This window comes from Propithecus coquereli, unplaced genomic scaffold, assembly GCF_000956105.1.
Source record: "Propithecus coquereli isolate 6110/MARCELLA unplaced genomic scaffold, Pcoq_1.0 Scaffold146, whole genome shotgun sequence".
NCBI lineage: Eukaryota > Metazoa > Chordata > Mammalia > Primates > Indriidae > Propithecus > Propithecus coquereli.
In genome coordinates, this window is record NW_012138969.1 from 2939142 (window position 1) to 2962952 (window position 23811).

Sequence of the window (23811 nt, forward strand, 5' to 3'; positions counted from 1 at the left end):
CCTCCCCCTACCCCGGCCCATTGCTCAGTCCCCGACCTCAGCCACAGCCTGTCTACGAGGTCCTTAGAATCATTGCGTCTGACATAGAGGGGGGCAATGTCTAAAGAGCTGTTTCCTCGCATAACGAGTGTGAATCTCAGCCTGCAACAGAGGTGTGCTAGAAATATCACATTAACTTATTTAAATCAAATTAAAATTCCATTGCAAATCCCTATCCTACAGGGATAGTGGCAGTTTAGTGTTAGTCATTATTGATTAGCAGAGCTGAGAGGCTCCTGTGTGCCCTGAACGTGAGGACAGTCCTTCAATCTTAGTCCCCCGGGGTCACCCACGGACTTCTTCCCTGTCCGAGCCGCCATGGTCCCTTAAAGTTCCACACCCAGCCGGGGCAGAGGACTCCTGGCCCAGTCTGGGCCCCGCCCTCCTAAGGTCACCGGGGCTGTTCTCCTCTGAGGCTTTGCCCCTGGCGTGCCGCCCAGGTGGGCTTCACAGATCTCTAGGTGCTTCTTACTGTCAGGAAAGTTGGTGTGAGGGCAACAGAGACGCTTCTTTCTTTGGATTCTGAAGGTATCTTCCCTATTTTCTCTCCCCTCCTCAGGACTTTTAGCGAAATTTCTTCAATGAGTTCAAGGCCATTGACTGCCAAGATTTCTGGTTTTGTCCTGCAAGTTCCTCTTGTGAAGGGTCTGGCTCTCTGCTGGAAACAGGGTTGGGGGTAGGCAGAGGGGGCTGCAGGGGGCATGCAACTAGATTCTGTCCGTATGTGGGGAGATTGGATCTCAAGGTCTGGAAAAGGATCATCTTCCAAGCCGGGGCACAGGGTGAGCCCTCTTTGTTGAACCAGCAAGTTCTGTCATCTGTCTGGGGTTTGCCTGGAAATGGACCATTTGGGAATTTTAGTTCCTAATCACGAGACTCCCAGGGGTGAGACAGGTGAGCCCTGCTTCCGTCCCCGGCCGGCTCCTTTGTCTTCTTTCTCACTCTCTCCCCTTTGTCAGAACTCATTTCTCTTTGTTACCGGGAGCCGCACGTGGAACTTGCTGCCGCAGACCGCTGCTCGGAGGCCGTGGGCCCGGCGCCCTAAGCCTACCTGTTCCTGGGGACAGGAGTGCAGGGAGGAGAGCCAAGCTGCTTGCTGGCAAAGCCCTGGGCCCCGGCTCCACACTCTGTCCTCCCATTCTTCTGCGGAATCCTCAGGAACAAGGCAGGGGAGAAGCCACTGTTCAAACAGATCTGGGAGAACTGGGAGCCTCGCCCCATCTCGAGGGGGCTGTGGAGCAGCCTTTCCTCCAGCCAGGCTGGACACCAGCCGAGCAGGTCTGTTCCGTGTGACAGCGGGACAGCCAAGGCCCCGTCCAGCATGGCCACGCCCTCCCCACTGAGTCAGCTTTGCTCTTTCTTTCACCTTGAATTCCTGAACCAAAGCTCTCCATCCAGAAATCGAATCACACAATTAAAGGGACAACGCCACCCCCACCCCAAACACATCCTTGTGGCATTTCCCATTAGGCACTGAGATCCATCGGCCCACAGCGAATTCTGACCTTCTCTGACCAGCGACACACCCTTCCCCTTGCATTCCATGGGGAAAAAAATTCCATTCATGTTCATCGAGTGTCTCTCAAGTGGAATACAAAAGGGCCGCTGTGTGGCCTGGCGGTTGGCATTTTCAGTCTTGAATTCTAAGAGAAATCAAGATGCAGCCCCCTGGACCAGCCTCGGAGACCAGGACCCAGGCTCTGATCCTACTCATCCCTGGCTCTTCGTTAGGGAACTAGTCTCCCCCAGGCGACCTGATGCCTTGCTTCACTGTGTCCTGACACCAGCACCAAGGCGGGTATCCAGGCAGGGATCAGGAACTGTGGGAAATCAAGGCCAAAGCCTGCAGGGTCAGCCTCAGGCAGATTTGTGAAGCAGAAAGCTTTTATACTCACTCGTCTCCCCCTGGCAAAACCGGTTGTCCAGGGAGCCTACAACGCTGCCAGATGCTTTTCCATCATATTATGATGGAAGGCAGGCACATGCGTTCTGATCCAAGCATCCCCTCCTTCAGTCAATCTTGCAACACATACTTACTGAGCGTCCAGTATGAACGTAGCATGTATTTGCCCTTGAGGCATTTGCAGTGTAAAAATACTTTTTATTATATTACTTCTTTATATTACATGAAATAAAACATGTGCAAAGTTTAGAAGAGCTCCTGAACCCAGTAAACACTCAATAAATGTTGACTGTTATTCACTTATTTCACACTACGTATTGAGCACCTACTGTGTGGCTGACACTGTTGTTCTGGGTGGGGTAACAGAGAAAACGAAGTAGACAAAGTACCCAACTGTGCACTCAGTGTCTAGTCAGGGAGACAGACAATAGAGACTGATTGTTTCTCATGGATAATCTCGCTTAACCCCCAGAACACATCTGTAAGGCGGAATCTCTATTCCCATTTAACAGATGCGGAGACCAAGGCTCAAATGGATTGGTTGGACTATGACTCTTCCAAAGCCATGTAGCTATTGAATGGCAGGGTGTTCAGACCCTTAACCCAGATGAGACAGACGAGCGAGAGTAACAAAGTACAGTGTCCCAGGGCCACATGGGAGGACTTGGGCTTTGAATCATGGGCAGGACTGGGTTAAGTAGGGGCAAAGAGAAGAGCTTTTCTGAGTAGGAAGGATCCAGTGTTGGAAATAAGACCTTCTGGGGAGATGGTTCTGGTTGGTTGAAATAGGTTTATCTTGGTTTTGGGGGGGAAGGTATTAACTTTTGAGCAAGCAGCAAAATCATTAAGTTTAATGATTCCGTGTATTAGCTGCTCACAAGGGTATGTGCATTTTAAATGAGCAAGGGTCAATGTTTAACCCAAAGGAGTGAAAATCTAGAGATGGAACATTAGGCGCCAGAGATGGGCCAACGAGGAAATTGTTTTTTCTTTTTTCTTTTTCTTTTTTGCACTCCCGAAAGCCCAACATTCCGCAGGCTGGTTCTAATTGGCTGCATCCTAAATTTTTCCAGCCAACCAGCCATGGGCTAACTGCTTCCTACATCCATCAGCGGTGGGAAAACAACCAAAGAAAATAAACAGAGGAAGAGCCTAGGGCATTAGCCACTCCAGAAGAAATCCCAGGGCCCCAGGATAAATGGAACAAAGACAAACATTGGGTTATTCAGGCTCAGATGGTTTTTATCAGACAGTCCAGCCGCAGCCAGGAAGCCTGGTGGACTCTCGCACCCCAGGGATTAGGCCCTCACACTGGTGAGATTGATGCCGAATTCACAGGCTCAGGGCAGGAGGCTCAGCAACTATCATGGGGGATTCTGGTGGTTCTCGTGCGAAAGGCGCCGTTGGTTTGGTTTTCCAGCTTTTGCCTTGAGTCTGGAATCCCCTCCTGCCCACCTCCACAGTCAGCTGGGCACTGGGAGTGGGGATGATTTCCTCTAGGAAGCTCCTCTGAAGGATGTTGTTTTTTGTTGTTGTTGTTGTTGCTTTTCATTAAGAGAGCCATCTTGGAAATGCATTCCCACCTTCTTGACTCTGGCCATTCAAGCCTCCACCCAGCCTTCCTTCCAGAGAGAGGCAGGGGCCAGAACAAGGTTGGGGATGCTTCACTGAAATGCATGGAGCACGGTGCAGAAGCTCCTCACACGCCGTGTGGCTTCTGCTGGAAGCTTTCTGCCTGTATCTTTTTTAACCCACCCAGAAGTATACAAAATTGTGTACTCTAGGCAGTGATGTAGAGTGATGAATTGAGGACTTAACCTGTGGAAAGCTGGGAGAAAAAAATAAAATAGGATATATTTTTCAAATCTAAAAAGTTTCAAGTCACTAAAACATGTCTTAAAAATGGATCTAGAAGAGATGTGATGTGGCGGAAAGAGCCTTTACGGCAGACCAGAGTGGGTTCAAATTCGCTTACTAGCTGTGCAAATTGGACAGGTTATTAAATTTCACTGAGCCTTGGTTTCCCCATGTATGAAATAAGAACTGAGGCACATGTCTCAGAAGACAGTTGTTATGAGAGTTAAATGTGGTATAAATAAAGCTCCTAGTGCTTGTGCCTGGCACATAATAGATACCTTCATAAATATTTCTTCCCCTCATTCCTGATGGCCCCATGTTTTTCCCTGATCACCCTCATCTGGATTAGAAACACCATGGGCTCAGTCCCGGATGCACTGGACCTTCAGAATGCTGTTTGGGCGAGAAGGTCGGGATTCTGAACTCTGATCTCAGAATGCCCTCAGGGAGGATCTTACCAGTTAGGCCTGCCAGGATAAATCAGTATACGTGGGATCCTGTTGCTAATGGAAGTCAAGCCCTCTGTTTAAAAGACTCTAATGGCTTCTCTTTGCAATTGGAATGAAACCCCATCTCTGTCATGATCTGGTCCTTGTCTACTTTCCCCACCTCTCTGCGTTCCCGTCCACTTGGTGTATTTGAATAGTTTTCCCCACCTCAGGGCCTTTATATTAGCTGTGGCCTCACTGGGGTTGCTCTTCCCCAGACATCCCCATGCCCAGCCCTTTCTTGTCATTTGGGTTTCAACATAAGGGTCATTTTGTTTTATAATCCATATTGTATACTTCGCTCTACCTGGTGTTTTCTCATTTATATAGGTATTTGTTTATGATCTCTCCCCACTGGGAGGTAAGCTCTGTGAGTACAGGGAACTTGCCTGTCTTACTCACCGATGCCAGAACAGTGCCCATTCACCATACACACTCAATGAAAGTTTGCCGAATGAAAGAATGAAAGGATACCTGGGGACGACTTGGAGGAGTTTAGCCCGTAAGACAGTTTGCCTCCACCATAAGATGTGGCCCAAACTTTTGCCAGTTCCTGTAATATATTAGTCACTATAAGATATTAGCCATCCAGGAGTAACCTGCCCTTATCCTTCATAGCAGTAGGTACAATTGGAAATACTCATTTGCTTAATGATTCCCACTAGATACTGATCTGTCTAAGAGATGGATATCTGCCTTGCTCAACCCTGTGTCCCTAGAGTCTAGGACACTGCCTGGCAAAGACCACAGGGCATCCATCCAAAGTGTCCCCTGAAATCCAGCAGGGAAGATCTTGAAATTCAGCCTCTTCGGGGATGATGACAATTCCACATTCCTTCCAAGAGATTTGCCGCCTGGCTCATGAGTGTTCTCTCTCCCAAGGCCAAAGTGCTTCCTGCCTCACCATGTCTCATATCCTTCCCTCAGATTCCCCTCATTTGGGGAAGTGGAGTCTACCCCCTCCCACTTCCTCTCCCCATCCCCACCCCTACGTCCCCTGGGGAGCCTTTGACTAGAAGATGAAAAGATGAGATCAAAGCTGTGCGTGTGAGCAGGAAGCTGAAGCAGGATAAATGTCCCACCTCTGAGGCATGACACAGGCCAGAGCTAAACTGAGAGGGCCCCTGTGTGCTGCAGGGGGTGAAGATTGGGCCCCAGTCCTTCCCAGTGGGAGGTCACACTGGCCACCATCAGGAATGAAATCTACCAATCAGGACAGCTCTGCTGCACTGGCTACCCACTCCCTGTCCCTCCCCACCCCCAAGCGTAGACCCACAGAGAGCTCTTCATGAAGACAAGAGGTGCTGGACCAAGAGCTCAGTGCCAGGTGCCTGGGCACACTCCTGCAGGCTCTGTGGGGAGGGGGATCTGAGTACTCCCTGCTTCCTGGGATCAGGTGTCTGCGCTTACACCCCCACTCCCTAGGGCAGAGGGGGGAAATGTGTTCATTCTTGCTGCAATTCCCAGAAGTGCCGATGTGCTTTTCCTATAGCTATAGCATTTTGACCTCATCCCAACCCAGCCCAGAGTGTTAGCAGCTTAGGCAACTGTCCATGTGATTTCAAACAACACTTCCCAAGGTGAGTGCACATCAGAAGCATTAGGGGGCCTTACAAAGAGAGGCTCCAGCGCATTGACAAGTACCGTATCAAAATTCCCAGGGCAGGGTCTGGGAAATCCGCTTTGTTGTTGTTGATTTGATTTGATCTGATTTCTTTTTTCACAAATAAGACTTTTTATTTGTCACCCTTAAAAGTCTGAATTTTAAACAGATTCTTGGTCCAGTGGCTCATATCCATCAGTTTATTCAACATCAGCCCCTGTCTCTCCCTCAGTAGCTTTTCCAGAACTACTGCCTTCACCATGAAGCTCCACGAGTTTTCCCAGTTTAAACTTGGGCTTCTTGAGCATTTTTACTTTTCTAATGAAGACTCATGGGGGAGGACAGATTGGCAAGCCTTTTCTATGTTTTTTCCAATGCTGTCCAGAATCAATTTATTGACCATTTCTTTCAAGTCATTTGTCTGCACCTCTTCAGTTGTGATTTCCATCATCTTCCAGATCTGGCAGATCTGTTGGTTCTGAGCCTAAGAGGGCTTCCACGTCTGATGCTGTGTTTTTTAGTAAAACCAACACAGAACAGACAAAGCAGATGACCATCTTTTTCTCTTTTTTTTTTTTTGAGACAAAGTCTTGCTCTGTTGCCCGGGCTAGAGTGCCGTGGCATCAGCCTAGCTCACAGCAACCTCAAACTCCTGGGCTCAAGTGATCCTCCTGCCTCAGCCTCCTGAGAAGCTGAGACTACAGGTATGCACCACCGTGCCCGGCTAATTTTTTTCTATATATTTTTAGTTGTCCAGATAATTTCTTTCTATTTTTTTTAGTAGAGATGGGGTCTCGCTCTTGCTCAGGCTGGTCTCGAACTCCTGAGCTCAAATGATCCGCTCGCCTCAGCCTCCCAGAGTGCTAGGATTACAGGCGTGACATCCATGGTCTTGACATCAACATGAGCTTCGGTCATAGTCTGCCATTTTTTGACCATGGAGCACACTTTATCATGGGGAAGATCCAGGCCATGGAAGTTAGTCAGGCAATTTTTTTCCTAAACATTCTCAGTAATTAGCTTGAAAATTTTCTAAATGCCACTTCATAATTTTGCAGATTGGGAAGGTTGGTTCAAACACATGACCCTTGAGGCTATCAAGGAACCCTTGGTTCCTTGAGTGTTCGTGACTAGGGCTTTTCCAATAGTTCTTATATTGAACATAGCTGGTGCGTTCCCATCATACCATTCTTAGAGAATGGAACAGAACTTTCTTCTTGGCTGCTTTTTGCCATGTTTTGTAAAGGGGTTGTTTTTGCCAACCACCTTGGTACTGCTCAGAGAGCCTAAAGGGTGGGCATGCAACTCTCAGGAGAATTTAGGTATTGGGGGTGAGTGGGGGGCAAGGGATGCAACATTAATTAGGGTGGCCAGAGAGGATCTCACCAAGAAAGTGATATTTAAGTGAAAGGTTTTGAGCCAAGGAGCAGCACAATTTGCCTTATATTTTAACATTATCAGTCTGGCTGTTGGGAATAGACTGAAAAAGGCAAGAAAATAACAGGGAGACCAGAGCAATCCAAGGAGTTATAATGGAAGTGAACTAGTTTCCCTGTTGCTGCAAACTTGGTGGCTTAAAATAACACATATCTATTCTCTTACAGTTCTGGGAGCCAGAAGTCTGCAATAGGTTTCATGGGGCCAAAACCAAGTTAGCAGGGCTGGACTCCCTCCGGAGGATCTACAGGGGAATCTTTTTCCTTGACTCTTCTAGCTTCTAGAGCTGCATTTGTTGCATTCCTTGGCTTCTGGCCTCTTTCTCCGTCTTCACGGCCATAGTATAGTGTCTTCAGATCTCTCCCTGCTCCTTCTTTACGTCATCTTCTCTCTTTGGTCTCAACTCTCTCTGCCCGTCTCTTATAGGCATACTTGTTACTACATTTAGGGCTTGCCCAGATAACGCAGGATAATCTCAAGATCCTTCATTTAATCCCATCTGCAGAGTCTCTTGCCACATTCACAGGTTCTGGGGATTAGGACCTGGATATCTTTGGGGGCCGTTCTTCAGTTTATCAGAGGAGGCTTGGATCAGGGTAGAAGTGATGGAAATGGTGAGAAATGAGCAGATTCTTGGATTTGTTTTGGAGATACAGTCAATTAGATTACCCTGTGGACTAAAGTGGGATGTGAAAGAAAGAGAGAAATCAAAGAAAATACCAAGGCTTTTGGTCTGAGCAATTATAAGAACAGTTTCTATTTATTGAAATGAAAAGGACTATAGGAAAAGCATTTGAAGAGGTGATGTATCTATTTAGTTATGTCAACAGGTCCAAGGGCTCATGGACATGTGGAGATTAAGCTTGAGATCCAAGTGGGCATATTGAGAAGGCAGCTAATGCACATGTCTGCAGTTCGTGAGAGCAGTATATGCTGGCAGTATTAACCTGGAAGCCTTTAGAGTGTCTTTGAAGCCTTGTGACTGAATGAAATCATTAAGGGTGGGAGTGTAGATAGAAAAGAAAAGAGGTCTAAGGACTGGGTTCTGGGAGACTCCAGGGGCTCAAGGTCAGAGAGAAGAGAAGAAATTAGCATAGGGAGAACGAAAAGTCCCATCCAGAGAGGTAGGAGACAAACAGGAGGTGGCGTCAGGAGGCCTAGTGAAGACAGGGAGTGAGGGTAGGGTGGGAGGAACAGCCCAACCCCCGGAGGGAGATGGGACCGATGGGACCAAGGGCACATCTCGCCAACTCTAGCACCTAGCACCTCCGCACCCCTGAAACACACACACACACAGATACCCTCCAGCGTGAAATCACATCCATACCCTGGTGTCTGGCCAAAGGAGCAGAGAGCATCTTCAGTCTCTGGCCTGAACCCCTGCAGTGATCCCCTAAAGCCCTCACCCCATCTGTGATTCCCAGGAACAAGCCTCTCACTCTTTTCTGGAAAAGAAAACCACCTCAAGCAGCCAGGTCTCCATCTGCTTGCCACCCACTGATCAGCCTGGCACAGTTATTGATTGGGTGCTCAGATCATTAGGTTCTTAGTGGGGAGCAGCAGCTGCACTAATGTCGCCCACAGGAGGATTCCCCCGTGAGCTCAGACTGCCGCTCTGAGCTGTTATTTTCATGCTTTAAACTAGAATGCTTGCTTTAAATAGCCCCGTTATCACACGTCTCATACGTGAAACAGCCATCAAGTTCTCAGAATCAACTTGAAGGCAGATCCTACATCATGCAGTCTACACCAGATTATTTTGAAACAAGTACATAACCAGGCAGCTTAGGAATCTCCATGTCTACCAGCTTGGATGGATACTCTCTTCTCTCCTCCCCTCCCTTTTCTTCTACCCTCTCCTCTCCTCTTCTCCTCCTTTCTCCTTTCTATTTTTCTCTGCCATACCAATTCCCCTGGAGTTTTAATTTAGCACTCAGACCACTGGGGCTCCAACTTGCATATTGGAATCACAGAGGAATTAAAAAAAATACTGCTGCATGGGTCCCGTACCCTTTGTTAATTGATCTTGAGTGTGAGCTTGGCTTTGGAATTTTTAAAAGCCCCTCAGGTGATTCTGACGTGTAGCCAAATTTGAGAGCCAGTGTCTGAGTAGTGAATCCCAGTGCAATATTCTAAAAGCTATGGCAGAAGGATCTGACTAACCCCAACTCCCTGCCCTGCCCCTCCCTGTTATTCTCGGTTTATAGGACAAAAGATTTCATGCCAGTTTACTTGATCTGAACACTACCGGTGGATGCAGCATGTTGTATAATACTCTGTCTTCCAAATGGCATGATCCAATGGAGGCTCTGATACTCTACATCCAGCTTTTAACTTCTTTCCCCAGCTTCACTTTTACGGCACCTTTGGCCAACTTTTTATTTCAACATCAGAGTTCCAGCTGCAACTCTAGGTCCAGCTGTAAGGAATGGGAGAAGCAGAGTAAAGGTTGGCGGAACTATTCAGGCTGTGCACACACACCCACACACACGCAATGTACACAAAACCAATGAATCAGGCTTAGAAATGGAATTCTGCTGGTGTAGAAATCGTCCGGTAGAGAAGAATGGGCCACACAGTGCTCCAGAATATCTCTTTTTGCAGCATTTGTTTGGAAAATTATGGGAAAAAATCTTGTCTCCCAAGCAGGTCTTGCTCAATGAGCATGGCTGCTTAGAAGGGACCCATCTCCTCTTCCCTGTCCCCATCCAGAGTCCATAACTGGCAAGATCTAAGCAGTAATATGCCCAGGCTAGATTAAATGCCATAACTTTCAGGCTCTTTGAAAATAAAAATTGGCATAAATTTTCAGAAAGTAACTTAGCAATATGTCTCAAAAACTTGAAATATATCCAGTTCATATCCTTTTATCCAGTTATTTTACTTCTTATCCAAAGGAAGTAATCAGAGATGTGATAAAAGATTTATGTACAAAGATCTTCTTCAAAGTGTTGTATATAATTGCAAAAGGTCAGAAGTAACCAGACGCTTTCCACAACAATATAGGACTGGTTTAATATATCATGGTGTGAAATATACAAAATGTTTAAACTTATGTCTTCAAATCATTTTTAATGATATGAGAAAATGCTCACAATATAACGCTAAAAGAAAAAATGCAGGGACAATCACTAATTTTGCAGTTTAATCCAATTGGGCCTATATACACCTATTTGGAAAGAAAAAAACACTGGACAAAAATACAGTGTTAACGGTGGTTACCTGGATTGTGTGATTATAATTGATCGCTATTTATTTTTTATGGATTTTCTAAGCTCGTATTTCATCTATAATCAGAAAAAGAAAAGTGGTTTTTTTTGGTAATGAAAACAAGGATTCATTCCTCATTATGGCACCAAGCTTCTATCAAAGGCTGATCTCAGAAGTGACCCCAACAATCATCATCATCGTCATCCTCTCACTGCCTGGGCACACAGCGATACCTTCTAAGCACTTCCCTGCTCTTGGCTACCCTTGAATCCAACAGCTGCTTTCACATGAGTGAGCCAGGGGAACCTTTCAGTCCCTCTCATGAAGTCCAGCTGAGGGCTGAGGTATGCTTGCTGGATAGTGGGACCTGTTTCGCCCACGAGGGTGTCTATCAGGTGAGGATCATATGTCATTCATGTAATTCTGCAGCATTATGAACTCAACAGGAGCCTCAGGAATTGAAGAGATCTTGCCCAGATATGTGAGAGTGCATTCATTCATTCAGTGCAGAGTATTCATTAGGTGTCCTCTATGTGCCAGGCAAGGTTTCCACTCCTTCTACTACACAGTTATGTATGGGTTGTTACTTGAAGGAGCTGACTGATGGGGCCAAGAAGGCCAGTTTGGGACTAAAGCTTTGGTTCCAAATGGAAGAATGGAAGATGGCTCCAGCTTGCTACATAGTCTCTTGGTGGGAGTTTAGGGTCATGGTGTCACCAAAGGGCTCTCTCTGTTTCTTCAGATGGAGGTGATTGTTGGGGACTTTGGGATTGTGGTGGTGCCCCGGGACGCAGCCGACACAGATCGAATCATGAATCACTCCTCAATACTCCGCAAGTACAAAGTGAGTCCTCCATCTCCCCGTGGGTGTATCTCTGGGATGTGACCCTTTCCTGAGAGTCCTGGGAGGGCTGGAGGGGTGAGGGATCAAGCGGAGCTCGGTGTGAGGGACTGGAAACCTGCTCTGTCTGCTCTATCCTCAGAACAACATAATGGTGGTGAAGGATGACATCAACCATCCCATGTCTGTTGTCAGCTCAACCAAGAGCAGGTACGTTTGACGAATGGCAGAGAGACTTTGGTTGAACTGGCTTACAAGTTTCCACGCAGCTCTCCTCAGTTAAAGGTGACCCCCAGATTCAGGCAGACACCTGCTGCTCCATATTCAGCCTCCTGCCTGGACCTCATTTATTTGTCCCCACCCATCTACTGTTGAAAGGCTGGTGGGGGTTGGAGGGAAGTCCATTAGCTAGAATAGACATTTCTTCAAAGATGACATAAAAATTGCCAACAGATACATGAAAAGGTGCTCAGCATCACTGGTTATCGGAGAAATGCAAATTAAAACCATGGTGAGTACCACGTCTACCTGTTAGGATAGCTATCTAACATCAAAGACTAGAGATAACAGGTGTTGGCAAGGATGCGGAGAAAAGGGAACCCTTGTACATTGCTGGCAGGAATGTAGACTGGTACAGCCATTATGAAAAATAGTATGGAGGTTCCTAAAGAAATAAAAATAGAACTACCATATGACCCAGCAATCCCTCTTCTGGGTATGTACCCAAAGGAAATGAAATCGCCACCCTATAAAGATATCTGCATTCTCATGTTCATTGCAGCATTATTCACAATAGCCAAGATATGGAAACAACCTGAGTGCCCATCAATGAATGAATGGATAAAGAAACTTTTGTAGATATACATACATACATACATTTAGCCCTAAAAGAGGAGATCCTGACATTTGCCACAACACGGATGGACTTGGAGGACATTATGCGAAGTGAAATAAGCCAGACATTCCACTCATAATGTGGAATCTTTTTTTTTTAAAGGTCAAATACATAGAGAATATAACAGCAATTACGAGTGTTGGGGCCAAAGGGATAGAAAATGGGGAGATGCAGGTCAAAGAATCCCAAGTAGCAAATATGTAGAATGAACAAGGAGAAAGATCTAATGTACAACATGAGGGCTATAATTAATAATAGTGTATGTATTGTATTCAGGATTTTTGCTAAATGAATAGATTATAGCTGTTTTTGCCACAAGGGGAAAAAGTGGGTAACTAAGATGATAGATATATTAATTTGTTCCACTATAGTAACCACTACACTATATATGTATCTTGTAACATCATATTGTATACCTTAAATATACACTATAAAATTTATTTAACAAAAAAGAATAGTTTATACATTAAGATGCCAACTGTGTGCTTGGTGCTATTCTAAGTGCTTTGCATAATGACTCATTTAATCATGTTAATAACTGAATGATATTGGCCCAAATAGTACCCTCATTTTCCAGAGGAGAAAACTGAAGAACAGAGGGCTTAACCTAAGCACAGGCTGGTAGTGGGATGTTGGGGACACCGGTACACCCTTTCCCCGAAAGACAGAGGTCACACCAGGCTGCCTGCCTTGCTTCAGGTATGGATGTGCATCTGACTGCCTCTCTTCTTGTGCAGGCTAGCCTTGCAGCATGGGGACGGCCATGTCGTGGATTACCTGTCCCAGCCGGTCATCGACTACATCCTCAAGAGCCAGCTGTACATCAATGCCTCCGGCTAACAGCCACACAGCCTCTGCTCCACTCTCCTCTCGTCCTCTGCCAACACACTGGCCCCCCAGTCTCTGTCAGTCCCCCTGTTTCTCTCTTGCCTCTGTTTCTCCATCTCCTCATCTTGACTGTTCTCCCACTTGCTGACTTAACCCCCCACAGTGTGGGGGACCTGCAGAGAACCATGGCATTCCCTACTCCTCAGTCATCTTTGGACAAACTTTCCTCTAGTCTCCAGGTTGGGGGTGGGAGAGGGAATAGGGGTGGGAGTTGGGGGAAGTGCAGTCCTTGGAGATGTACTGGTGTCTGTCTCCCAGCATGCTCTAGAGAGGCGGCTCTGGCGCCCATCCTCCCAGCATGCTCTGGGGAGGCGGCCCTGGGGCCCATCCTCCCAGCATGCTCTGGGGAGGCGGCTCTGGCGCCCGTCCTCCCAGCGTGCTCTGGGGAGGCGGCCCTGGTGCCCATCCTCCCAGCATGCTCTGGGGAGGCGGCTCTGGCTCTTGCCTTCCCAGCATGCCCTTTACTACAAAGGGCTATTTTTCTTTTCATTCTTTTTATTTATTTATTTTTCTTGGTTCACTCCCCATAGAACTTAGATGAAATCAGTGTCCATGGTTCTTTATGTTTATAGTCTTGATGCACTCCTGTGGTATTGTTTCCCTTTTGATGGGACATTGTAGCCAGCCTTAGCACTCAGTAAGTGCATGAGGGCCACACCCAGGAGAGAAGGCCAAGCCACCTCCACTTCTCCAACACATCACACACACACACACACACACACACACACATACACACACTCACATAGCAGCAGCAGCAGCCTTTGGGTCAGGAATGAGATTTTCAGATTCTGAAACCTGGGATGCAAGTCAGGGAATAGTAGGGTTTCTCAGAAGAATTTAAGTCCATTTCCTTTGTTCCGAAAGACGATTTTTCTGATGCTCTGGCCTGTGGTCACAAAGAGCCAATCCATCCTCATTTCCTGGTGGCATCCGTTCATTGACTAATGTGGGCTGTGGCCGATGGCACAGTGTGTATCCCCACCGGCCCAGGCATTTCCCAGGAACCTTCAGATCCCCATCTCAGCCAGTGGGAGCCATGCTTAGCCACATTCCTAGAGAAGAATCACATAGGCAAGGCCAAGTCCTGACAATGCAGTCATTTCTTAAAAAACAAAACAAAACATGCTACGAATTCACTCAACCCTAGAGATCTTTGCTAATTGGAATTAGTTATTGCCTGTTTGGCTGGGAAATGTCTCTGTCATGATGTAAGTTTGGGATGACCTAGGAGAAAGCAATTTGTTACCCTGCTGGGATTTGCTGGTTCTTACCCTCTCTCTAGCTGCAGTGACACAGGCCGTGCCTGAGGTGGTTCCTTCCTGAGAAGCAGTGCCTTGGCCTTGTTTCTGGGGCTGGTCACAGCTCCCGCAGAGCCCACCAGCCAGGAACCACTTGAGGAAATCTGCCTGACGGGGGAGTGGGTTCCCAGCAGAAAGATCTTGGATGGGTTAAGAGCCACTAAACTGTTTCACCCCCTTTCTCCCTAATTTCCTACCTTCCTCTCTGCTCCTGGAGACAGTTTTGACAGGTTTTATTCTGGTTGTTAAGGCCTCACTCATGTCCCACTTGAAGAGCCGTAAGGAAATTACTCTCTTGTGTTTTGTTGTCTCTCATCCAGTCCCTGGCTTTTGGATTTCTGGTTGTCTTTGAGGAATTGTCCCCAAGTGTTAGGATACTTTTATCAAAATGGAGCACCAGCTGCACCACAGGGGGGGCCAGATGGGACGCAAAACCAGGGACAATGTTCCTTACCACACATCTGACATCTGCAACATCCTCCTCTTGTCTCCAGGGAAAGGAACTGGATTCAACACAAGAACATGGCAGAGTAGCATCCAGAGGGGGTGTTATTCTTCTTAGAGTATGGAAATAATCTTCAGAGGAAGAAAGGAAGATCTTATTCTTGGGTCTCAGTGTTTGACTAAGGATATGAAATAATTAACTGAAAAAAACTTTAGAGGTCAGTTGATCTAACACTCCCCTTTAAAGGTGAGGGAGCAGAGGTCTATTGGATTAAATGGCTGGTCTAAGGACACACCGCAAGTGTAGGACCTGACAAAAGGGTATCATCTCCCTGGCCCTCAGGCCATTAGGCCATGCGGCCTCTGCCCCGCCACTTCCCTGTGAGACTGACCAGGGGTATGTGTGATGTCTGCTCTTCCCCAGCCTTACTTTAAATTGTGTCTGTCCCAGGTGTTTTCCATACATGGCCTGCTCATGCCAGTCCCAGGGGAGGATGTGACAGTGGGGAAGACCATAGCTAGGTTTCCCTCAGAAATCAGGAGATCTCAACAGTTTGGAGGAAATCCCAGAAACTGACCCTCTGAATCCAAGAAAGGATGGCTCTGGGGAAGGCTAAGGAAGACCCAGAAAGTGCTCAGGATGATACTATTGCTGGAGAGACAAAGAAGGAAAAGGCTTTGTCCAGGCAAAACCATCATAAACCAGGAAATGAGCCAAAGGAAAACAGGGCTGTGTTCCCTGGGGAAACATGGCTTTTTCAAGGATCTGGAGTCATGGATAGAGTTTATAGGATCTATGTGAGCAGATCTGAGAAAGACTTGACTTCCTTTGTTTCTCTGTCACTCTGCTGGACTCTGGTCAAGCCCCATTTAGTCCACAGCCCGCAAGAAGGACCCGGGCTGGCTGTGCACGCTCAGTGTGAGGCGGGAAGCCGTGTGGGAGAGGGAAGGGAAAGTGAGAAGAGCTGAGAAAAAGAACAGGCGCAATAGAAGTAGATTTCTGGGAAAGAAATGGGGCAGATCTTATCTTGGTGGATCACAGGGATTGTAAAAGCTGTAAAAACAAGCTGTAAAAACAGCTTTCTTTCAACAAAAGGAATCTAAATCCCCTTTTGGGTAGAATCGTCCATGCCCCACCCCGCCCTACTCTTCATTTGTCGGGGGAAGGTCAGAGCACCTCTCTGAGTCCAGGGCAGGACACGGTGACTGGGACTCAGCCACAGCCAATACCAGAATGATGATTCAGAGTCTTAAGTGGTGCCCGAGGTGTCAACAGGATAACCTCTAGGCCTGACTTTGCCTGCTCTTTCCTACAAAGGCCAACCCAAGATGGCATGGCTCAGAGGTTGGGAGAAAGGCAGGGACTGGAATGGCAGTGTCAAGAGGGGTCTGGAGCCTCATTTCCTACCTACCACTAAAAAAGTCCCTCCCATTTTACTGAAAGTGGCTAACGTAAGAACAGGCAGGAGGAAACCCCTTTGCGTTAATGACTCTCTCCTTAAGGAACGGTCCTCCGGGAAGTCTGTGCTGCTAGTGGGCGCCTCAGTCACACACACCCCATCCCCAGGTAGCCTCTAGGGCCTTCTGCTTTCATTTTCCTTCAGTGTACCTAGGAACAGGGGAGGAAAGTCTCTTATTGAAGTGCCTGAAACCCAGAGCTAGAGCTTCTAGAGACGCCGTTCTTCCAGACTCAGCTTGTCCAGCCCTTCCCCAGCGTTCTCTAGTTTCAAAGCTCCAGCTTCTCAGAAAGAACTAAAGAACTTGCTGTTTGAATTAAGTAGAAATCAAGACTCAATAATCAAATGACAGCAAAAGGCAGAGCATGGCAGGGAGCAACGACTTGTACTTTAACAGCCCAGATCGACTCTCCCCGAACTGATGCACACACACACTTGTAGGGGACAAAGAGAGAGAAGCATGTTATTGTATTTTACTCATCAAAACAGTCATGCAAAAATAAAACAGTAGACTACGAAAAGCTCAGGATCTCTCCCTAGGCTACTTACTGCAGGAGGGCCAACAGGTGAGATGGGAAGGATGGAAACAGGGACGTTTGTAGCTCCTACGATTAGGACACCTTAGGAATAGTATTGTAGTGATGGTGACGAAAGTGCTCTGCCAGGTTCATCCGGGCTGCACCTTCCTGTAGCTGCCCAGTAAACGCGACTCTTCATGTGGTTTCTCGGTAGTTGAGTTTGGCGTGTCCTGTTAGCCTGCTCTGGTTAGTTAGGAATGAGTTACAGCTTTTCCCCTCCACCTTCAGTCTAGTCGCGGGGCTGAGAGTTCAGCTTGAGCCACGTGATCTTGCGGGTTGGCGTGGGGAGGGGGAAGCTTTTTTTGAATCACTTTTTGGTCATATAATCTGCCATTTTAAGAGTAAGATTTGCTTTATGGAAATCGATTCATTAATAAAAACTATATTCAAGTTGCAATACCATTTCACAGTGAAATATTCTGAGTAAAATTTTGTTGCTAGGGTAGTCATGGAGAAGAGTTTAACAGCAAATGTTTTGATTATGTTAATAAATAAGACAATGCTACTAGAGTCTGGTGTCTCGGTCTAGAACCTTCTCTGTGAGTTGCAGAATTAATCACTTTTTCTTCATAGTCTTTACAGGAGACAACAGTTGTAAAAAGGTACTTAGAACAGGAGATTTTCTGCCTGGTTCAGCTCATGCCACATGTGTAATATAAAAGTTTATATAGCCACACCGACAATTATAAGGGGAAGAATAATTAGCAAATTTGTAAATTGTGCCTACATTTTCTGAGTTTGAAAAAATTAAATCTTAGATCCTGACTAGTCTGCATAGTCCGTTTTTAGTTAACGTTGGCTCTTTAATGAAATTAGTACTTTCTGAAATAAAAATATATTTGTGAAAATTAAAAACTACCTTTTTGGCATGAAAGATCTTAACGAAAACAGCAATCGTTACACTTAACAATTTGTTTTGGCCAATGTAAACAAGCAAAAATGAATAATTTGTTAATTGTTCAATCCTGCTGTGATTATTAGTTCTTATTTCATCTTTGGTTATAACATACATCCTGTATTGAGTAAGGTGTAAATGATGATTGTCGTTAGCTAGTCATCAGCTGTGATTCAGAAGGTGAAGTAGTAATTCTCTGTTAGGCCAGCTCATTTAAAGGTTAGTTGCTTGTTTGTTAGATTAGTTTTTTTCTTTTTATATCATTTGGTCCTCAGAGTTCTTTGTTGTTGTTTTTTTCTATTTAAAATTGAGATTAGTCAGCTTCGTGTGTATCCATGTGGATTTCGTGGCACATCACGATGATGTTTGATATACTTGTAATTTGATTACTTGTGTTTATGTTTGCAATTTTGTTCACAAAGCTAAACACTGCTTTTTCCCTTCTGTCCTGAGAGTGCGTAATGATGACAGCTTGTTTAAAATGGAGTATAAACACTGGCTTAATTTGCTAACTTATACTAACTTATAAAATATATATACTAAGTATGAATTAACATACATGTACATACACATTTCTTCCCTTATGACTCATTAGAACCTTCAGATCTTGAGAATTTCGTAGGAAGTTGCATGTAGCCAATAGTATAAAGAAAGCATAGAGAAGTATGTTTTCCAAGTGGGAAAACTGAACCACAGCAAGACTCTGTAACATCCCCGTGACCATGCAAAACATTAAAAGAAGACACGATAAACATATTCCTGGTCCTTGAGACTTGTTCCAAACATTGAACGGTACAATCTTCTTACCCTCTTCTCCAGCCTCCCAAGAGTACTGAAAAGAAACCACATCCTGGAGTAAGATCAGAAATGCAGCTGCTACAAAGTTATAGTCTAAGGGCAGTTTTATTTCTACCCGTCTCCAAACAGAAATCCCTAAGAGTCCAAGTAGATGATGTGTGTAATAGGCTACCAACAGCACAATTAATCAGAAGACTCTTGGAGGAGAAGAAAGCTTTCACTACAAATTACACATACCAACAAGAAATCAGCAAGAAACCTCCCTTAACTTGGCAGTGTCAGGTCAAGGACAGGCAACAGGAAGCTAGGTTTGGGTAAGCTATCTCTAAGCCACATCCCCTTCTCTCTTCTTAGGGACAATTTGTCAGGTCAGAAGTGAGGGAATCATTTCTCTACCGAGGGAGTCCCATAGTCACTTTTCTATTCCCCATCTCTACTCAGCTATCATCTCCTATTTGTCGGAGAAGAAAGTCTTATGACTTTCTTAACAACCTATCCATGAGGAATCCTTTTATGATTGAATGTACTATAGTTATTAACTAATGGGATCCCTCACCAAGTTCCCTAGAATATGTACAGTCTAATCTCATACTCAGCAAAGACAGATAACCATACACCAACAATGCATTCTCCCCCTTCCTATTGTAGAAGCGTCACTGAGAAGTGGCTTTCCACTAAGAGACTTCATCTTCCAGACTCCTTGCAAATTAGGTGTGGTCATAATACTGGATTTTGGAATGTGAGGCCCTCCCATGAGTCTCCTTCCTCCATGTTCTTTTCCCTTCCTACCCAGCTGGAATGTGGACGAGTCCTCCCTCTACCCCAGACAGCCTTACAAGTCACATGTTGTAAATGGCAGGGCCTCTGAAATGACTATACAGAGGGCCACCCTGCCATCCTGCTCCCCACCCAGTCTGTTACAGGATCAAGGGGAAAAAAAGTCTACTGTGTTTGAGTTATTGCATATTTTTGGATCTTTGTGATATAGAAGCTAATGTACTTTAATTAATACACATACATTTTCTGGGCACTAGTTGTTAATTACAGTTAGAGGTCTGTAGGATATGTGAGTGAGTAGGCCAAGACAGGATTATACATTCACTTCCACAGAAGACAAAGCAAAGTGGTCAGACCTATCAGAATTTGGGGTCAATGTGAACAGAAGCAGAATCCTTTCCTCCACCACTTGGGTAGATGGCCCAGTTGAGATCTTCATTTATTATATTTTAATTTATTAAGAGGTATGACATATGTACCACAAGCTACTGATTTTACCTTTATTTTATAGCTGATGAAAAAAAACAAGAATATCAACTATACCCTCCACCCAGCTTGGTTTGTTCCAGAAATAAATCTTCATGCCTAAGAGGCAGCATCAGTTAAATCTCACAAAGTGCTCTCGTGGTTGGAAAGGGCAAATAAGATGCTCAGAAATAGGAGCTGAAGATGTTAACTCTGGGACCCGTTGCCATTTCTGTGCTATTTTTACTTCCATTGCTTTGGTACTTCTACCTTAGGCTTAGAGTTCAGTAAATCAGAAACTAACCCCAGGCATCTAACAATTGTTTTTTATTTTAAAACACGTCCATTAAAAGCCAAGGAAATGCGAAAGCGAGGCAGCACGATGTCTTCTGAGCCAAGGTGAAGTGCCTCTGGTCGGCAATTCCCACTGGTGTTATCGTGACTCAGCAATCTGTTGCAATCGGTTCTGGAAAGGGGCAGAGTGACAGCTGGAATGCAAAGGAGTGTGTACAGCCCAGAGCTCTCTCAGCTTTGCCAAGGTTCAAGTGCCCCCATGGGAGGGTCTTGCAACATCATTCCGTTGAGCAAAGAGGTTGCAAACCAAGGAGCTATTGCAATAAATACCACTTGTGACAAACACGGTTTGTAGGTTTAACTTTATTTTTTAAAAACGTTTGTCTTCCTCACTAGACAATCAACTCTATGAGGGCAGAGACTATGTCAGCACTGTACTGCCAGCCCCTGGCACATAATAGGTACTCAATAAATATATGCTAGAAGAATGGATGGAAGGATGGATGGAAGGATGGATTCTACCCAGTTCAAGCATGGGTCGGAACATTCCCTGCTATAGAGGGAAGGAGAGAGAGAGAGAGAATATAAAATAAAACACATAGATGCATATAATTTTTAGTGTCAAAAGTGGGATTGAATTAGGGCTAATAAGTCTTGTAGATAATTTCACTTCTTTCAATGCCCAAGCCAGTTTTCTATCACTTTGAAACCCAAATGTAAATACCTTCCGAATGTTTGCTGTGCTGGTAGGAAATGCTTTAATAAAAATGCAGTCTCTAAGCTGCCATGGCATCATTAAGAGAAAGGATATCGTTCCAGGGCCAGACTCAAAGGTGGCAGAGCACCAGCCGGCACCATTGCCCCAGTGGGCCTCCCTTACAGCGCCTCCCTCCATCACTGCTCACTTCTTCCAGCTTGAAAATGGAGTATGTAGTCACGTCCCAGTGGTAAGGAGGAGGAACTCTGACCAGCAAGAAGCTTGCAGTGGATGATATGAAGCAATAGTGTTTTACTGGTCACAGTGTGACTGCATATCATTCTCTGTTCTGACATTAGGAAGAATTTTATATTCTGGGCAAAGTCAACAATTTTTCCTTTAGTCACATTACTCAAAGAATAAGCTGACTATAACCCAGCAGCACTTGTCCAAATTCCAGGACTCCGTTTATGACTATTCTGAGTCAAACATCTGCCCATGCAGTTTGTCCTTCCATCCGGTCTACTCTTTGGGGTCCAGGTCCTTGGTCCGTCTCACGCCCAGTGCTATCTGCCTCATTGCCCAGCATCAGGAAGCAAGTAGTACACAGGTGCAATAAGACATCCACCTGGCCACGATCTCAAGGATGGGGTCAGATTCAGTTGACCTGAACACACCCATTGAACATGTTCAAATGTCCCCATCCCACCCACCCACAAGAGATGGCTCCCGAGCCTTAAGGTCCATATCCTAAGAACCTCAGTTGAGAAATCTCTCTGGCAGCTTCACTGTTGCTCAAGAGCCTGAGTATTATAGCATCCTGGGGGCAGGTTGTCCCTAATGTTCTCCAGGTTCTTGACATCAGCCAGAATCCCATCTATGCTTGTTTCCAGCAAACGGAGATGGCCCCTTTGCCGGCGCGCCCTCTCTTCCAGCTCTGACATCAAGGGCCGCAGTTGGCTGTTGATCTGGGTCTTGGCTCGGAAAAGGTTTTGCTCCAGTAAGATCAGCCCCTCTTCATCCACACTGCCAGGCTTGTCTATTTTAGGGACAGGAGTTAAGAGAGAAAAACTGTGATTAGATCTCCTTGAACACATGTGTGCCCTTCTGTACCCCTAACTAACCTGCCCGGAGCAAATAGTATGTCCTGAATTTAAAAGGCTTATTTTAAATGAGAAATAATCTAGAAAATGCTCCAAGAGCACTAGCCTGGTTACTGGGCTATGAACAACTCAGTTCAAGACTCTGAGCTCTGTAGCTCAGCAATATCAAGTTTTGATCTCTCCTTTCCTGTTAGGGTCAATAGTTTATGCTCAAAAAAGATGAAGACTGAAGGTCATAGTGGACCGAGCACTATCCGAAGTGTCTGCCTAAAACAGATCACCCCTAGGACCAGAATCAACTCCAAAGTATGCTTTCGGAACCACCCTTAGGAAATATCTTGCTGTTTCCTATTAGAAGACCTTTAGAAACTGGCGAGCTTCAGGATTTATAGAGGCCAAGGTATGCTTTGCTATTTGGGGGATGGATTCCAGCTGTTAGAAAATGATGTAAGACTTCATTCTGACCTGAAACAGTGGGAATCTGGCTAGATATTCTTTCCAATATAAAATGTAATCACATTTGTTCAAGAATGTTTTACCCATAAACTATCTAAACCTAATGTCAGCATAAAGGGTGTCTGGTCAGGCCCGCTTAGTTCAAATAGGTTTGGGTGACCCTTGGTCAACTCAAACTCAAGTTAAGTTGCCTCACGTATCTGCGCTGCAGTGATAGACAGTATTTGACTGTATGCATTTATTATACCCAGAACAATGAATCTGTTACTGTTCCAGGACTCAAGAGAGCACATAGAGTAGAAATAACGCCATAACAAAAATGTGGATCCAATGGATCTGTCCTTCACCCTGGGGTAGGGAAGAATTCAAGAATTTCGGGTTCTATGACATGCAGAGAAAGTTAAATAAGCTTGGGAACAAAATAACCATGTCTGTGAGGAGGTGGCATGAGCTGTTAGAAAAGAACAGGAGCATTGGAGACAAAAAGACCTCTGTTTGAATCTTGCCTGCACAGTTATGTGACCTGCGGGGTGTCGTTAATCTCTCTAAGCCTCAGTTCTTTCCTTTGTGACATAAAATAAGAAAAATAATAAAACCCATCTCATAGGACTTTATAAGACTTAAAAGATATTATTATCATGAAGACACCTGCCACAGTACCTGACATATAGTAAATGTTTACTAGTTCCCTCCTCTGCCCTCTCTCTCCACCCTCGTGTTCCCTTTGAAGGCCCATTAGTTTCATCACCTTTTTTAAGAATACTAAACGATGCTGCTAAAGTCTCAACTGGGGAGGTGTTTTGGGTTTTTTTTTCATCCTTAGAGGGTATTTTTCTCTTTGGGGCTCATTGGGTCACAAAACAGACCCAGGAGTATCACCACACAGACAATATTGGTCTCTCAGGGTAATGATACACTCCACAGGAAAATCTGGTTTTCAAGTTGTTCTACTGAACTGGAAAAGTAGAGCCAGGCCTTTTCCTGAATGTTGCTGGAATCTGTGACCAGATCCCTAGTTCCACATACAATGTAGTCTGAGCTCAATAAAACAGGCCAAAGGAGGGCTTGATATCAGCTCTACCTAAATCCAGAATTTTAATTAAAATCAGTTTTCTTGGCGGAGTGACTCTGTGGAGAAACCTGATTCTCTGCCACACTGTGCCATCACATCTGTTTTAGCCTAAAATTTTGTAATATCTTGTGGACCATGTTTCTTCTGGATTATCTACCCAGGTAGCTCAAGTTTCTCCAACTGGTCACATCAAGATATACCTTAGGTTTGGGAAGGAACAAATAGCAAGTGATTTATTTATTTATTTATTTATTTTGAGACAGAGTCTCACTTTGTTGCCCTGGCTAGAGAGCAGTGGCATCATCATAGCTCACTG

General features: G+C 45.4%; 2 protein-coding genes and 1 pseudogene across 2 annotated transcripts in view; 1 reads left to right on the plus strand and 2 right to left on the minus strand.

Moving 5' to 3' along the window:
- The window catches only part of NMNAT2 (nicotinamide nucleotide adenylyltransferase 2), a 175445-nt gene extending 161554 nt beyond the window's left edge, over positions 1 to 13891 (plus strand). The window contains exons 9-12 of the mRNA XM_012639977.1: positions 11280 to 11381; positions 11521 to 11588; positions 13011 to 13537; positions 13576 to 13891. Coding sequence (XP_012495431.1) covers positions 11280 to 11381; positions 11521 to 11588; positions 13011 to 13113 — 273 coding nt within the window. The 3' untranslated portion in view covers positions 13114 to 13537; positions 13576 to 13891. The remainder of the gene's footprint in view (positions 1 to 11279; positions 11382 to 11520; positions 11589 to 13010; positions 13538 to 13575) is intronic.
- LOC105806752 lies at positions 6052 to 9126 on the minus strand (annotated as a pseudogene).
- Positions 13892 to 21649: 7758 nt separating the features above from the next.
- LAMC2 (laminin, gamma 2) overlaps positions 21650 to 23811 on the minus strand; it is a 52003-nt gene continuing 49841 nt past the window's right edge. Inside the window, exon 23 of the mRNA XM_012639964.1 lies at positions 21650 to 21903. Within this exon, the coding sequence (XP_012495418.1) occupies positions 21650 to 21903 (254 nt within the window). The remainder of the gene's footprint in view (positions 21904 to 23811) is intronic.